This window comes from Macaca mulatta, chromosome 11 (genome assembly GCF_049350105.2).
Source record: "Macaca mulatta isolate MMU2019108-1 chromosome 11, T2T-MMU8v2.0, whole genome shotgun sequence".
NCBI classification, from domain to species: Eukaryota; Metazoa; Chordata; class Mammalia; order Primates; family Cercopithecidae; genus Macaca; species Macaca mulatta.
Genome location: NC_133416.1, coordinates 6,947,169 through 6,961,528, shown reverse-complemented (window position 1 = coordinate 6,961,528; position 14,360 = coordinate 6,947,169). Strand labels below are relative to the sequence as shown.

Sequence of the window (14,360 nt, the reverse complement as noted above, 5' to 3'; positions counted from 1 at the left end):
TACCATTTCTTTGTGTTGGGAACACTCAAAATCTGCTCTTCCAGGTACTTGAAAATATACAATAAATTGGCCGGGCATGGTGGCTCATGCCTGTAATCCCAGCACTTTGGGAGGCCGAGGTGGGTGGATCACGAGGTCAGGAGCTCAAGACCATCCTGGCTAACACGGTGAAACCCCGTCTCGACTAAAAATACAAAAAATTAGCCAGGCGCAGTGGCGGGCGCCTGTGGTCCCAGCTACTCGGGAGGCTGAGGCAGGAGAATGGCATGAACCCGGGAGGCGGAGCTTTCAGTGAGCCGAGATTGCGCCATTGTACTCCAGCCTGGGCAACAGAGCGAGACTCTGTCTCAAGAAAATAAAAATATACAATAAATATACAATAAATTGTTGAGAATTATAGTCACCCTGTGGTGCTACAGAACACTAGAACTTTTCCCTCCTCTTTCCATAGTGTTTACTTGTTTCTCACTCATTAACTGCTTTTTCAGAACTCGTTGCATGTTGCACTCCATGATGGGTGAACATGGAGAGAGGTGAGACACACCTTCCTGATGACATTTGCGATAGAGCAGAATTCTGCCCAGCCTGGTCTGAACAGGCTGCAGTTCTCCAGGCAAGGGGACTCACCTGCCCAGAGGCAGGCAGTTCTGTGACGTTCCGTCCTCAGACCCCTACACCTCCATTGGTGGAGAAGTGGAACTGGCTCCTCTCTCTGCTTCTATGCTTGTCGGGGACAGTGACAGTTCCCACCAGTGATCTCGGGGCCAAGGATGCCTGATTCCCACCTCTGCCCTTGGCTGACTATGTGACCTGGGCATGTTGCCTCTCTCTGTTTCCGTAGCTTTAAATAAAATGGGACCAGCAAGGAAGCTCAGGAATAGGTCTTGGCAATGGCAAGTCTTTGGTGCCCACCTCGGGCCTCCTCTGAGTCTCTGTCCTGCTCCTCCTCTTCCTTGAATGCCCTCTGCCGCCATTGCCGCCAGGAACGTTCCCTTTTCCCCCGAGGCGGGGAGCATGCCCCTGGGCTGGATGGTGCTGATCCCCTCAACTTGTCTCTCAAGGAGAAAGTGTGTGGCCTGTGTGGGAATTTTGATGGCATCCAGAACAATGACCTCACCAGCAGCAACCTTCAAGTGGAGGAAGACCCCGTGGACTTTGGGAACTCCTGGAAAGTGAGCTCGCAGTGTGCTGACACCAGAAAAGTACGTCTGGGTCTCTTGTGTGGACAGAGCCCAAGAGCCTGCTTCCTGGAATGTCCCCCTGTCCCCATTCTCATGGGGGCTGGAAGAGGCTTGTGGGCGGTATGACCTTCAGGTGGCTGCAGGGTGAGGAGGGGAGGGTCTCTGGGCTCCTTCTGGGCTCAGTAACCCCAGTCTCACCAGTTGACGGCTGGCCTGTCTCTTGCCTGGTTCCCAGGTGCCTCTGGACTCATCCCCTGCCACCTGCCATAACAACCTCATGAAGCAGACGATGGTGGATTCCTCCTGTAGAATCCTTACCAGTGATGTCTTCCAGGACTGCAACAAGCTGGTGAGGACCTTGAAGGTAGTGGGAAGCAGATGGCCCCAAGGCTTGGCCCGGTGGTATCGACACTGAGCGTGACCTTCTAACATGGACACTACCCTGGTGTCTTGACATTATCTGCACCAAGACACCACTTCAGTTTTTTTCTTGGCTTTCAATCTGGGAAACAAAAAGTAAAATCAACAGTTTCTAGAGGAAGCAATGCCTGGCGAAACATTTCCTTCTGCATGAGAAGTAACTCCCCTTGGCATGTGCCAGTGCTTCTCTTTCGGCCCCAGTCTTAGGATTCATTCTCATATTGAAGTATCTTGTTTTCAACACTGGAGCCAGAGATTCCCTTTTCCTGTTACTGCTGCATTTGTCCAGACCAAAAGACCTTCCTGTCCCACTCCCCAAAAGCTCTTGGGGCCCATTTCTTGTCTCACAGAAATTCTTTTCTGGTCTTAATTTTGGTGATTTTGAGTCCTCATATTATGACTTATTTTTGCATCTTTCTTTCCAATGACAAGGAGGATTTCCCCAAGGTTAAGTGCAGTTGTCTCTCCTTTTTTTTTTTTTTTTTTTTTTTTTTTGAGACAGTCTCGCTCTGTTGCCCAGGCTGGAGTGCAATGGCATGATCTTGGCTTAGTGTAGCCTCTGCCTCCCGGGTTCAAGCGATTCTCCTGCCTCAGCCTCCTGAGCAACTGGGATTACAGGCTCCTGTCACTATGCCCAGCTAATTTTTGTATTTTTAGTAGAGACGATATTTCACCATGTTGGTCAGGCTGGCCTTGAACTCCTGACCTTAGGTGATCTACCCACCTTGGCCTCCCAAAGTGCTGGGATTACAGGTGTGAGCCACCGTGCCCGACCATAGTGCAGTTGTCTCTTATCTGCTGCATGTATGTGGGTACACATATGTGGACGTGGGCACATGTGAATACAGAAGTCTATGTACACACACAGCCATGCATACATACAGGCTGCTGTGTAGCACCACCAATGTGGGAGAGACTGGAGACTGGTTGAAAACATGGACCTCAATTCTCTGTCCAGTGATTTTCAGTCTGAGGTACTCCAAAGGATTCTTACATTCCCTGGTTTGGTGGAAATTGTGGGCATCTGAGTTGGAAGAGTGAGGACAGGGGAGGAGTTGGGGACATTGAGACTCTTGGAACGTCTTGGAAACAAGGACCCACTCAGTGAATGAATTCATTTTCTGTCATAACTGCCCTGAGAAAGTCCAGTGTGTGTAGAGGCGTATTTCGGGGACGAGGAAAGGTGGGAACTGGTTGAACTGGATTTGGAATCAGAGTCTAGGCCCTGTTGTCCCGCATACCTGCCCCATGGCGGTGAGGCAGCTGCAGGGGTCTGATGCATTTCCCCATTCTCTTTGCTGAAATGAGGCAAAGACAGACAGTGACCAGCACGTATGTGTCTGTTTTTGTAAAAACACCCAAATGCTCATGAGGCTAAGAGTGGGTTGTGAGGACAGACGGGTGGCTGAGACAGGGAGGTAGGCAGAGGGACAGAGGGAATGTTCTTCTGGAAAACTCTCTGGCTCATCGTGTTCTGCAAAAGGCCAACAGCCCTGCATTATTCAGCCTTTCTTGCTGGAATGCAGATTAGAAACTAAGAATCTTTCCTTCCCTCCCATTTCCTCTTTGAGACCATTGAGCTACATTTCTCCTTCTACCTGGACGCCCCCTTACCCTTAAATTGACCATCAGAACATTTGCACCCAGACTAAGAGCCAGAGTTCCTGACACCTGGCCATAGGCCTGGGCCATCTGAGGCTGCCTTTGCAGGTGGACCCCGAGCCATTCCTGGATGTCTGCATATACGACACCTGCTCCTGTGAGTCCATTGGGGACTGCGCCTGCTTCTGCGACACCATTGCTGCCTATGCTCACGTGTGTGCCCAGCACGGCAAGGTGGTGACCTGGAGGACAGCCACGTTGTGCCGTGAGTCCTGACGCACTCATGTTCTCAGATGCCGTCCCTTCTTCCCATGTGTCTGTGCTTTAAGACCTTGTGAGTGCAGGAGGATACCTTCATGGGAGAGAGAAGACAGAGCTCTAGTTGGAACTGGATGGCCAAGAGCTAAGGAGGGTTAAGATGTTGGCTTAGTAAGAAGTTCATATTATGGGTGAGGCAGGACATGGATTCAAGGCATGAATATGTGGAGATTTTTCTTCTGGAGAGATTCTGGCAGAAGGAGAAGAGGGAATACTGATGGAAAAAGAAGGAAGTCGATTTATGTCTTTAATTAGGCACAATTATATTTGCCAATATGAGTGATCAACTCATACATTCATGTCTATAGAGTCTTCTTTCTTTGGATGTAACCAACTTAATGTTTTTATGTAGAAAACTGGGCCAGGCACAGTGACTCACACCTGTAATCCCAGTGTTTTGGGAGACTGAGGCCGGAGGATTCCTTGAGCTCAGGAGTTCAAGACCAGCCTGGGCAACACAGCAAGACCGTATCTCTACGAAAATAAAGAAATGAATTCAGAACCAATAGATTCTGGTTGAGGTGCTTCAACCATCCAGAAGTCTCTAATATTGGTGACTCCCAGAGTCCCTTAGTTCCCCAACATTATCTCCAGATGCCCCAGGGCCATCACCACATGGATCTGCAGTCCTGGGCCTTTTGTGGTCACAGCCTTGTCTCCTGTCTACACAGCCCAGAGCTGCGAGGAGAGGAATCTCCGGGAGAACGGGTATGAGTGTGAGTGGCGCTATAACAGCTGCGCACCTGCCTGTCGAGTCACGTGCCAGCACCCTGAGCCGCTGGCCTGCCCTGTGCAGTGTGTGGAGGGCTGCCATGCCCACTGCCCTCCAGGTGAGGCCTCTATCCCTGGGGGTCGGGCTGGTGGGATGGGATAGGGATGGGTGGAAAGGTGCTTCTAGGTCTTGCTTCATCTCAGCCTCCACCGGCCATGTCCCGTCTCTGACCTGCAACCCTGCCACAGGCTGTCTCCACGGGTTCTTTCATCAGAGTCAGGCCAACTGATTTTTCCCAAGTCGAGCTCCTCTAAAATGCTTTTATGTGCCTATTTATGGGATTCTCGTCTAAAGCCGCCCCTGCCGATAGAACTTTCTGCAGTGGGGGAATGTTGTATTGAATGTAACTGTGACGAGTGTGTCTGAGAAACTGAATTTTGAATTTTACTGAATTTTACTGAATTTAAATAGCCACATGCAGTTTGTGACTATCATATGGTACAGCACAGCTCTAGAGTTACTGAAGGCGTTATTCAGAAGAGCGGAAAGAGCCCTGGAGATAAGATTTCATTTGTCCTGAGGCTTGGGGAGGTGGGGTAGGGTGAGGGAACCCCTATTCCCAGTTTTGCAGAGGGATCAGTCAAAGCACAAGGAGGAAAGATGCTCCTTGAGTGGCGGGGTGACCCCTGGGGTGTGGGCAGGAGAAGCTGGCTTCTAGGGCAGGAGAAGGAGTTGGCTTCTCCCTTTTAGTTAAAAGTGAGGCTTCCTCGTGGGAAAGGGGAGCAGTTTGGTTCCTAATGAGAGCTTTCTTTTGCAGGGAAAATCCTGGATGAGCTTTTGCAGACCTGCGTCAGCCCCGAAGACTGCCCGGTGTGTGAGGCGGCTGGCCGGCGTTTTGCCTCAGGAAAGAAAGTCACCTTGAATCCCAGCGACCCTGAGCACTGCCAGATTTGGTAAAACAGATTTCGGGGTCGTTTGGAGTGATGAATCTTATTGCTTCTCCGGGGGCCAGCTCAGAGACTAGGTTTTGGGTAAAAAGTCCTAGCTACATGAGTTGAGAGATTGAGTTTGTTTTGTTTGTTTATTTAATTCATTGTTTAGTTTATTGTTTTGTTTGTTCCTAGGGTTTGCTACTTTTTCTTTAGGGATAGGCTAGACTGCTTCCTCCGCATATATTCCTCCACAGTGTTTTTGCTCTTAATAGGCTTTTAAGTCCTAAGAGGTTTTTGCTTTTCTCACTGAAGGTGGGGTGTGGTCCCTCACTGTCCTTGTAGGTCATGACTAGTCTGAGCACAGGTGTCCATAAAAATCAGATTTCTTTTTTCCTGGAGGTGGGGACTCAGGAAAGTGAGATGGAACCCAGGGCCCTCAGGGTAGTAAGAACCTCGTGGGGGCCATAGTCAAGGTCGCAGGGTGTGGCTGTCATAATAGGGAGGGAATGTGCTCGTTGCTCTCACCCTGGGTTCTCACTGGACTTGCCTCTGGGAAACTGGCCTTTGGGGAGGTGAGAAGGAGTCCTCAGGGTGAGCTCTGAGCCCTCTGAAGTCCTGCTCATAAGTAGGGAACATTAATTAAAATCCAGATCTATTCAACACCACTCCCTGACACACTGATCAAGCCTTCTGGGAACTTAAACTTGAGAACGTAAATTTGCTGGGGAGGGGCTATGGTCACAGCTGCCAGAGTCAGATCCTGCCACCACCATCTGTACAAACAAGAACGAACACTGCCTGCGGTGAGTTTTCTAGCAAACACAGGAAACTAGAAAGTATGTCACTCACGCACCGTTAACCAAGGATTGAAGCAGTAAATCTCGTGGATCACAGGAAGGAGGAATTAACTTCCTAGTAAGACTCTGCCTGCGCACACTCTGTATGCTGAAACAGGGACTGTAGGGAGCAAAGGGTGGGGTGATTCTGATGCTGGCTTGGGGTTCTGTGCCAAAAAGGCATGAGAGCTTTGAGCCCTCTCCCCACCTCCTTTGCTGGCACACGGGCAGAGGCAGCTGCCACAGTGCATGCTGAAGCTCAAGCAGTGTGTGGACAGTAGGCCCACAGCAGGCTGGGGGCATCACCTGGGATCAAGCCACAGGGGGACACTTCCCAGGCTCAGGGCACTGCCATCTTTTCAGCTTTACTGGGAGTGCTGAAGGCCAGGTGCCTCCAGGGCTGAGAGTCCGAAGAGATGATCTGGGCCCACATTGGTCTTCACCACACAGGGCCACTTGATTTCACCTGTGGTCTGGCAGGTCTTGCCACTTTCCAGGACGCTGGCAACAAGGTGATGTTACCAGCAGAGCCTGGAAATTTGGCATGTTAGCGTAGGAGTTTGTGAATTAGGAACCAAAAAGAAATGAATTCAGAACCAATAGATCCTGGTTTAGGTGTTTCAGCCGTCCAGAAGTCTCTAATATTGGTGACTCCCAGAGTCCCTTAGTTCCCCAGCATTGTCTCCAGATCCCCCCAGGCCGTCACCACATGGGTCTGCAGTCCTGGGCCTTTTGTGGTCACAGCCTTGTCTCCTGTCTACACAGCCCAGAGCTGCGAGGAGAGGAATCTCGGGGAGAACGGGTGTGGGGCCACTGCTCTGCTACAGACTTGTGGTGTGTGCTTGGGGCTGGGCACAGAGCCTGGCCAGTACCCGGCACATGAGAGGTGCTTATCCTATGTCTGCTGGAGGCATGAGCGAATGTCTTTTCCTAGGCCTAACATCTTGGGGACCTCTGTCTACTACTTCCAAATAATTTGTTCTGCTAGATAAAACTGGGGTTTTGAATCTTTATTCATCTTTCCACAATGTTTTTGCTCCAATTTTTTCTCTCTCCCTTAGGGCTCAACATATTAAACATGTTTTAAAATTCATACAATAGCTGGGCGTAGTGGCTCATACCTGTAATCCCAGCACTTTGGGAGGCTGAGGTGGGCGGATCATAAGGTCAGGAGATCGAGACCATCCTGGCTAACACGGTGAAACCCCGTCTCTACTAAAAATACAAAAAATGAGCTGGGCGTGGTGGCGGGTGCCTGTAGTCCCAGCTACTCAGGAGGCTGAGGCAGGAGAATGGCATAAACCTGGGAGGTGGAGCTTGCAGTCAGCCGAGATCGCGCCACTGCACTCCAGCCTGGGTGACAGAGTGAGACTCCGTCTCAAAGAAAAAAAAAAAAACAAAACAAAACTTTATATTCTGTTAGAATATGGACTGTAAAGCATTTATCTTCGACAGAACATTTACAAGCACAGGTTAGTGTCCACATTTTAGTAACATTTGCTCTTGGAGACATTTGTAAGAAGGCTTGGATTATAATTAAGTATTCATGTTGCTAAAGATGTAGGTTGAAAAGAAATCAGCTTTGAGTGGCTGTGTGGATGGCCTAGAACAACGAATATATTTTTTCATGTCCCAGGATGGGCTAAAGCTTTGGTTTCTAGAGTCAAAGGAAGTCTGCTACGTGTGTATTTTGTGTGTGTGTGTGTGGGGGGTGCATGCTATTTGGGGACAGATGTTAAATAGTGACATCTCACTTGGGTATGGAATGGTCCATGGGATCTCAAGTTCAGGTGGAACAGGCAGGAGATTCTGTGGGAATATGGAAGTGGTCGTACACTATAGGGCTCAGAAGTGTCCATAGGTTCTTCCTGAACCATTTCAATTTCTTCGCTCTTTGCTGCAGCCACTGTGATGGTGTCAACCTCACCTGTGAAGCCTGCGAGGAGCCGGGAGGCCTTGTGGTGCCTCCCACAGATGCCCCGGTGAGCCCCACCACTCCGTATGTGGAGGACATCTCGGAACCGCCCTTGCACGATTTCTACTGCAGCAGGCTACTGGACCTGGTCTTCCTGCTGGATGGCTCCTCCAGGCTGTCCGAGGCTGAGTTTGAAGTGCTGAAGGCCTTTGTGGTGGACATGATGGAGCGGCTGCGCATCTCCCAGAAGTGGGTCCGCGTGGCCGTCGTGGAGTACCATGATGGCTCCCATGCCTACATCGGGCTCAAGGACCGGAAACGACCATCAGAGCTGCGGCGCATTGCCAGCCAGGTGAAGTATGCAGGCAGCCAGGTGGCCTCCACCAGTGAGGTCTTGAAATACACACTGTTCCAAATCTTTGGCAAGATCGACCGCCCTGAAGCCTCCCGCATCGCCCTGCTCCTGATGGCCAGCCAGGAGCCCCAACGGATGTCCCGGAACTTTGTCCGCTATGTCCAGGGCCTGAAGAAGAAGAAGGTCATCGTAATCCCGGTGGGCATTGGGCCCCATGCCAACCTCAAGCAGATCCACCTCATTGAGAAGCAGTCCCCTGAGAACAAGGCCTTCGTGCTGAGCGGTGTGGATGAGCTGGAGCAGCAAAGGGATGAGATTGTTAGCTACCTCTGTGACCTTGCCCCTGAAGCCCCTCCTCCTACTCTGCCCCCCGACATGGCACAAGTCACTGTGGGCTCAGGGCTTTTGGGGGTTTCAACCCTGGGGCCCAAGAGGAATTCCATGGTTCTGGATGTGGCATTTGTCCTGGAAGGATCGGACAAAATTGGTGAAGCCGACTTTAACAGGAGCAAGGAGTTCATGGAGGAGGTGATTCAGCGGATGGATGTGGGCCAGGACGGCATCCACGTCACGGTACTGCAGTACTCCTATACAGTGGCGGTGGAGTACCCCTTCAGCGAGGCACAGTCCAAAGGGGACATCCTGCAGCGGGTGCGAGAGATCCGCTACCAGGGCGGCAACAGGACCAACACTGGGCTGGCCCTGCAGTACCTCTCCGAGCACAGCTTCTTGGTCAGCCAGGGTGACCGGGAGCAGGCGCCCAACCTTGTCTACATGGTCACCGGAAATCCTGCCTCTGATGAGATCAAGAGGTTGCCTGGAGACATCCAGGTGGTGCCCATTGGAGTGGGCCCTCATGCCAATGTACAGGAGCTGGAGAGGATTGGCTGGCCCAATGCCCCCATCCTCATCCAGGACTTTGAGACGCTTCCCCGAGAGGCTCCTGACCTGGTGCTGCAGAGCTGCTGCTCCGGAGAGGGGCTGAAGATCCCCACCCTCTCCCCTGCCCCTGGTATGCTGGCACCTTGTGTGCAGGTGGGAGGGCTGGGCGAGGGCTGGCGTGGCCTTGGTGCTGCATGCATCTGCCGAGATACGACTCGGGTTCTAATCCTGGCTTCCCTGCTCTGTGTGCCCTTGGTTGAACCTTGCCTTCAAAGGGCCCGTGTTTCCTCACCTCCCTGGCAGGGAGACAAACTGTGATCCTTTTTCGGGGGAAGATCTTTTCTTATTGTGCGTGCTTATATAAATTCAAAGGTAATGGAAGCCTATTGTTAACATTTAAACAATACCAGTAAGGAGTAAAAAAACAAGTCTGTCTTTATCACACAGCCTCTTCCCCACCCAATTCCACCCTCTGCCTTCAAGGTAACCTCTGTTAAAGGTGGTGATGATAAGCTTCCTTTTGACCATATTGGGTGGGTGAAATTATTCTGAGTAGCTGACATTCTTCAGGGCGAGACCAGGAAGTCAGGTGCCAGGTAGCAGGTGCAGTCTCAGAAACTGGTGTCAGACTGCCTTAGTTTGAATCTTGTCTCTGCCACTTGCTAGCTGGGTAATCTTGGGCAAGTACTTAACCTCTTTGTATATCAGTCTCCTCATGTATAAAATGGGGATAATAATAGCATCTACGTGCTTAAAAATAGTATCTGACACATGACAAGTGCTCAAAAAAATGCTTGCTCGCACTGCTATATTACTACCTTTTACTGACGCTGGCGTCTAATCCATTCCTAGTTCCTGAACATCTTTATTCGATGTGTTTGGGACCATCCCAGAATAACTAGCCTTCTTTTAGTATCTTTTAGTATCTTTTGAGTCTCACACTTGTCAGTACTTTCGTTTCTTTGTTTTTATTCATGTTCATAGATTTAAATTCTTGTAATATTTTTGCTGAGGAAAGCAACAATTACATCATTTCATCAAATCTCAGATGTGCTCAGACACTAAGAGGAGCACTAGGCATTTGTAGCTGGAATAATCACAGTATGTTCACCTGCCCTGCAAGATCTGAGGACAGCAGCTCATTGTCCAGGGAGGGGCTGCCGCTCCATTTCCTTTTGCAGTCTCCTTGTATTGCCAGGCCAGTATTTTACTCAATTCTAGAAAAGTGGTAGCCCCTTGTTACTGAGGAAGTCCATGCCTGCCGCTTTTATTTGTAGACATTCAAACTTCCTTTGGGTAGAATCGGAGTCTTCTCAATGTCTCCAATCCTGAGGTAGTCAGGCCCCAGGAACTCCATCTCTCCCATCCCCTCCTCCCTGGCCCACGTTGCCCTTGCACTCATGAAGGCACTCCCCCGCCCTTGGTGGTGCCACGTGGTCAGCGTGCCCTGTAGATCCTATTGGATTTCAGGTTGTAGGCCTGGCGGCCAGTGTCCCTGCTGGCACCTGTGTGCTCACCTTCCTGGTTGTCATTGCAGACTGCAGCCAGCCCCTGGACGTGATCCTTCTCCTAGATGGCTCCTCCAGTTTCCCAGCTGCTTATTTTGATGAAATGAAGAGTTTTGCCAAGGCTTTCATTTCAAAAGCCAATATAGGTGAGTGAGCAAGGCACCTGAAGCAGCCGGTGATGAAGAGGCTCTTTTTGGGGCTCCAGTTGATTCAGAATAATCCCCATTTTCTCGTTCCGTTTAGGGCCTCATCTCACTCAGGTGTCAGTGCTCCAGTATGGAAGCATCACCACCATTGATGTGCCGTGGAACGTGGCCCCGGAGAAAGCCCATTTGCTGAGCCTTGTGGACGTCATGCAGCGGGAGGGAGGCCCCAGCCAAATCGGTAACGTTGGTGCCACAGGCTGGATGCAGAACCTCCATTATGCTTCTAATTTTTGGCATAAATGACTGTGTGACCTCGGCCAGTCACTTTGCTTCTTGGCCTTAGTTTCTTCTGGAAAGTGAGGGGCTAGATGCTCTTCCAGGTCTCTTCCAGATCTCAACTGGGTGTTCCTCGGAGTCTCTGAATCATTCAGCTTTTGAGTAACTTAAGGATCCTCCGTGAGACAGGGTGTCCAGCCGCAGCCAGTACTGACTCGGCGTGATCTGTTCTCCATCCTCAGGGGATGCTTTGGGCTTTGCTGTGCGATACTTGACTTCAGAAATGCATGGTGCCAGGCCGGGAGCCTCGAAGGCGGTGGTCATCCTGGTCATGGACGTCTCTGTGGATGCGGTGGATGCAGCAGCTGATGCCGCCAGATCCAACAGTAAGAATCTGGTGTACGGTCCTCAATTCAGGAGAGCGAGACTTCAGAAATGATAGAGGATTAAAAGTGGGCTGGGGTTACTTTTGGATGTTGTGGCTGATACTAAATATACTCAGTACCGACCTCTGTCCTGGTATCAAACAGCAGGAAATTATCCGATCACAATGTGATTTGGAAACCAAACAATAATAAGTGTGTGTTGATACTACATCTTTATGACTAATTATAACCTTTAATTTCTCCACATTTTCCCTTTGTGTCCAGGAGTGATCCTACCTCTACGCCCTTCCTTTCTAAAGGAGGATTCGTGGTCTTTTACTAAAATGTCATGTCTGAGGCCAGAGTGATTCATTGTGGGGACTTTCATGTATTTAGAGTTCCTTCCTGGTACCAGGCTAATGGGCTTGGCAGGGTTGAATGGATGGAGAAACAAAGGATCATGCTGTAGGAGAGGAAAGGATCCACATGTCCAGCCTTGTGCTCCATGAGAACATGTGCTCATCATGTTCTTAATATCAACAGGATGCCACCTGGAGAACAGTTAATCTTTCAGAACCCTGCCTAGGAGTGCTGTCAGAACCCTGTCTTTTCTCTGTTGTCTTCCTGATGTTCTTCCTGAGACAGTTATTTGCTCTGTTCTCTACGTCACATATGAGCTACTCAAAATGTGCAAATCATATTGTATTGTATCATTTGTAACGTATCTGTTCCTTGTAAAAAACTGGGAGTTCTTTGAAGGCAAGGGAAGATCTTGCTTATTTTTGTATCATCTGTGTATGATGCACAAAATAGGTGACCATTTAATGTTTGTTGAGTGAATGAATGTGACATGTTTATGAAATCTATGATTTTAGGGTAAAGGACACTAAAAGGGAAAGGATAAATATTTGGATAATATAACAAACTTACAATAACTGAAAAGCTGCTAGTAGAAAATCCGCTCCAACCTGAAGCACATTGCAAATTCCTAGAAATTTCTGGAGAGCTGAATTGAGGAATTTCAGGATGGAGATTTTTTTCTCCTTTAGTATCAAGAATCCAAAGAAAGATTTTCATTGGGAAAGGAAGCAGTTGTGGTCTTGAGGAAGTGGACATGATCCAGAGCAAGTCATTTAACTGTCCAAAGCCTTGGTTTCTCATGTGTAAATGAGCATGCACATTCTCTGGGCTCAGCCCCGTGATATTTTCTCTTCTCTTCTTACATACACCAATTCCTTGGTGGTCTAGTTCAGTGTCATGAGTCTAAATATATTTATACATCTCTTTGAAATTCATATCTCCTCAATTCAGCTTGCATGCTCTAACAGGCAAAACTAAACTCCTGATTTTCACATCCGTCTTTCTCATCTTAGAAAAGGGCAATTCCAGCCTTCCAGTTGTTCAGTTCAAAAAGCTCAGCATCCTTGATTCTTCTTCCTTTTTCCTGATACCTCCATGCAAGCCACGAATAAACTATAGCTCCATCTTCAAAACACATTGAGAGTTACACCACTCCACACCATGTCCACCAGGGTCACCTCAATCCAAGTCCCCATCATCTTTCACCTGGACTATTGAAATAGCTGTTTAACTGGAACCCCACCTTCTACCTTTGTCCCCTGCAGCTCATTCTCAGCACAGGAGCTGCAGTGGCCCTTTAAAATCAAAGTCAGCTCCTGCGCCTCTGCTCTGTCGTCTTGGCTGGCTTTGTTTCATTCACAGAACATAGTGAGTCCTTACCATGGCCAATGGAGCATTGCCTGATCCATGCCCTTTCCCTCTCTTGCTTGTCCCCCTCTCCCCAGCCCCCAGGAGCATGCAGTCACACTTCTGCTCTGGGGCGTTTGCACTCACTCTTCTCTGTGCTTGGGATGTCCCTCCCTCAGATATCGTCTTGGCTCCTTCCATCCTTGTATTAGGTCTCTGCTCAGATGCCATCTTTTCACCAAGTGCTTCTCCAACTGCCATGTATGCAACAGTCACCCACACCTCAGCCCTGGGCATTCTCATCCTCCTCATCTCATTTTGTTTTTTTCCTAAGCATTTATCCACATCTGAAATTCTATGTATTTACTTTGATTGTGTGTTTGTTGTCTGTCTATCCATGAGGACGGGGGACAGGGAGGGACTTTATATGCTTGGTTCACTGCTGTATCCTATTGCTTGCAATAGTACCTGACACAGAGTAGGAGCTCATTAATATCTGTTGACTGAATATCTTCCTCGTAGGGCTGGTGTATGTGACCAGCCTGGAAAACATGAGGCTCTGTTCAGATGCTGGATATAACGTCAAGCATCCTTTCCTGTCTCTTTGCTAACTCTAGGAGTGACAGTATTCCCTATTGGAATTGGAGATCGCTACGATGCAGCCCAGCTAAGGATCTTGGCAGGCCCAGCAGGTAACTCTAACGTGGTGAAGCTCCAGCGAATCGAAGACCTCCCTACCATGGTCACCTTGGGCAATTCGTTCCTCCACAAACTGTGCTCTGGTGAGTCTTATAATACCTTTCTTACTTCTCTCAAAAAAAGGCTCCGAAACAAACCCACCATAGAAACAAAAGCACTATTCAAGAGACCCCGGGGGTGCCCATGCGTAAGATTTGGCCTTGAATGAAAATTATTATGTAGACCAGGACTTTTAAGTTTCTGCTCCTGGGAGGTTTATACCACAAACCCTCATGGGGCCAGCAGAAAACTTTCTGTGTATGGTCCTTTTCCCACTCTAATTGTCCATGTGGACTTGGCAGAGAGAGCCTGAGCTTATTTGTGTAGGAGGGATCTTGGACAAAAGAATCAGAAGACATAAGCAAGGAACCCCAGCATTCTGTAGATACAGTCTTCTTCCCCATGGGCCTAGACTCACCCTCAACATGGGTATAAAGGGCTTTAGAAATACAATAACGTGGCGACTC

The 14,360-nt window shown here is 49.3% G+C and overlaps 1 protein-coding gene across 4 annotated transcripts in view; it reads left to right on the top strand.

The window, feature by feature from the left end:
- VWF (von Willebrand factor) overlaps positions 1–14,360 on the top strand; it is a 185,576-nt gene that overhangs the window by 107,165 nt on the left and 64,051 nt on the right. For all 4 annotated transcript variants that reach the window (NM_001243086.1, XM_077953080.1, XM_077953081.1 and 1 more), the window contains 10 exon segments: positions 1,062–1,202; positions 1,417–1,530; positions 3,312–3,468; positions 4,193–4,351; positions 5,051–5,186; positions 7,905–9,283; positions 10,691–10,807; positions 10,905–11,045; positions 11,326–11,469; positions 13,773–13,937. In NM_001243086.1, coding sequence (NP_001230015.1) covers positions 1,062–1,202; positions 1,417–1,530; positions 3,312–3,468; positions 4,193–4,351; positions 5,051–5,186; positions 7,905–9,283; positions 10,691–10,807; positions 10,905–11,045; positions 11,326–11,469; positions 13,773–13,937 — 2,653 coding nt within the window.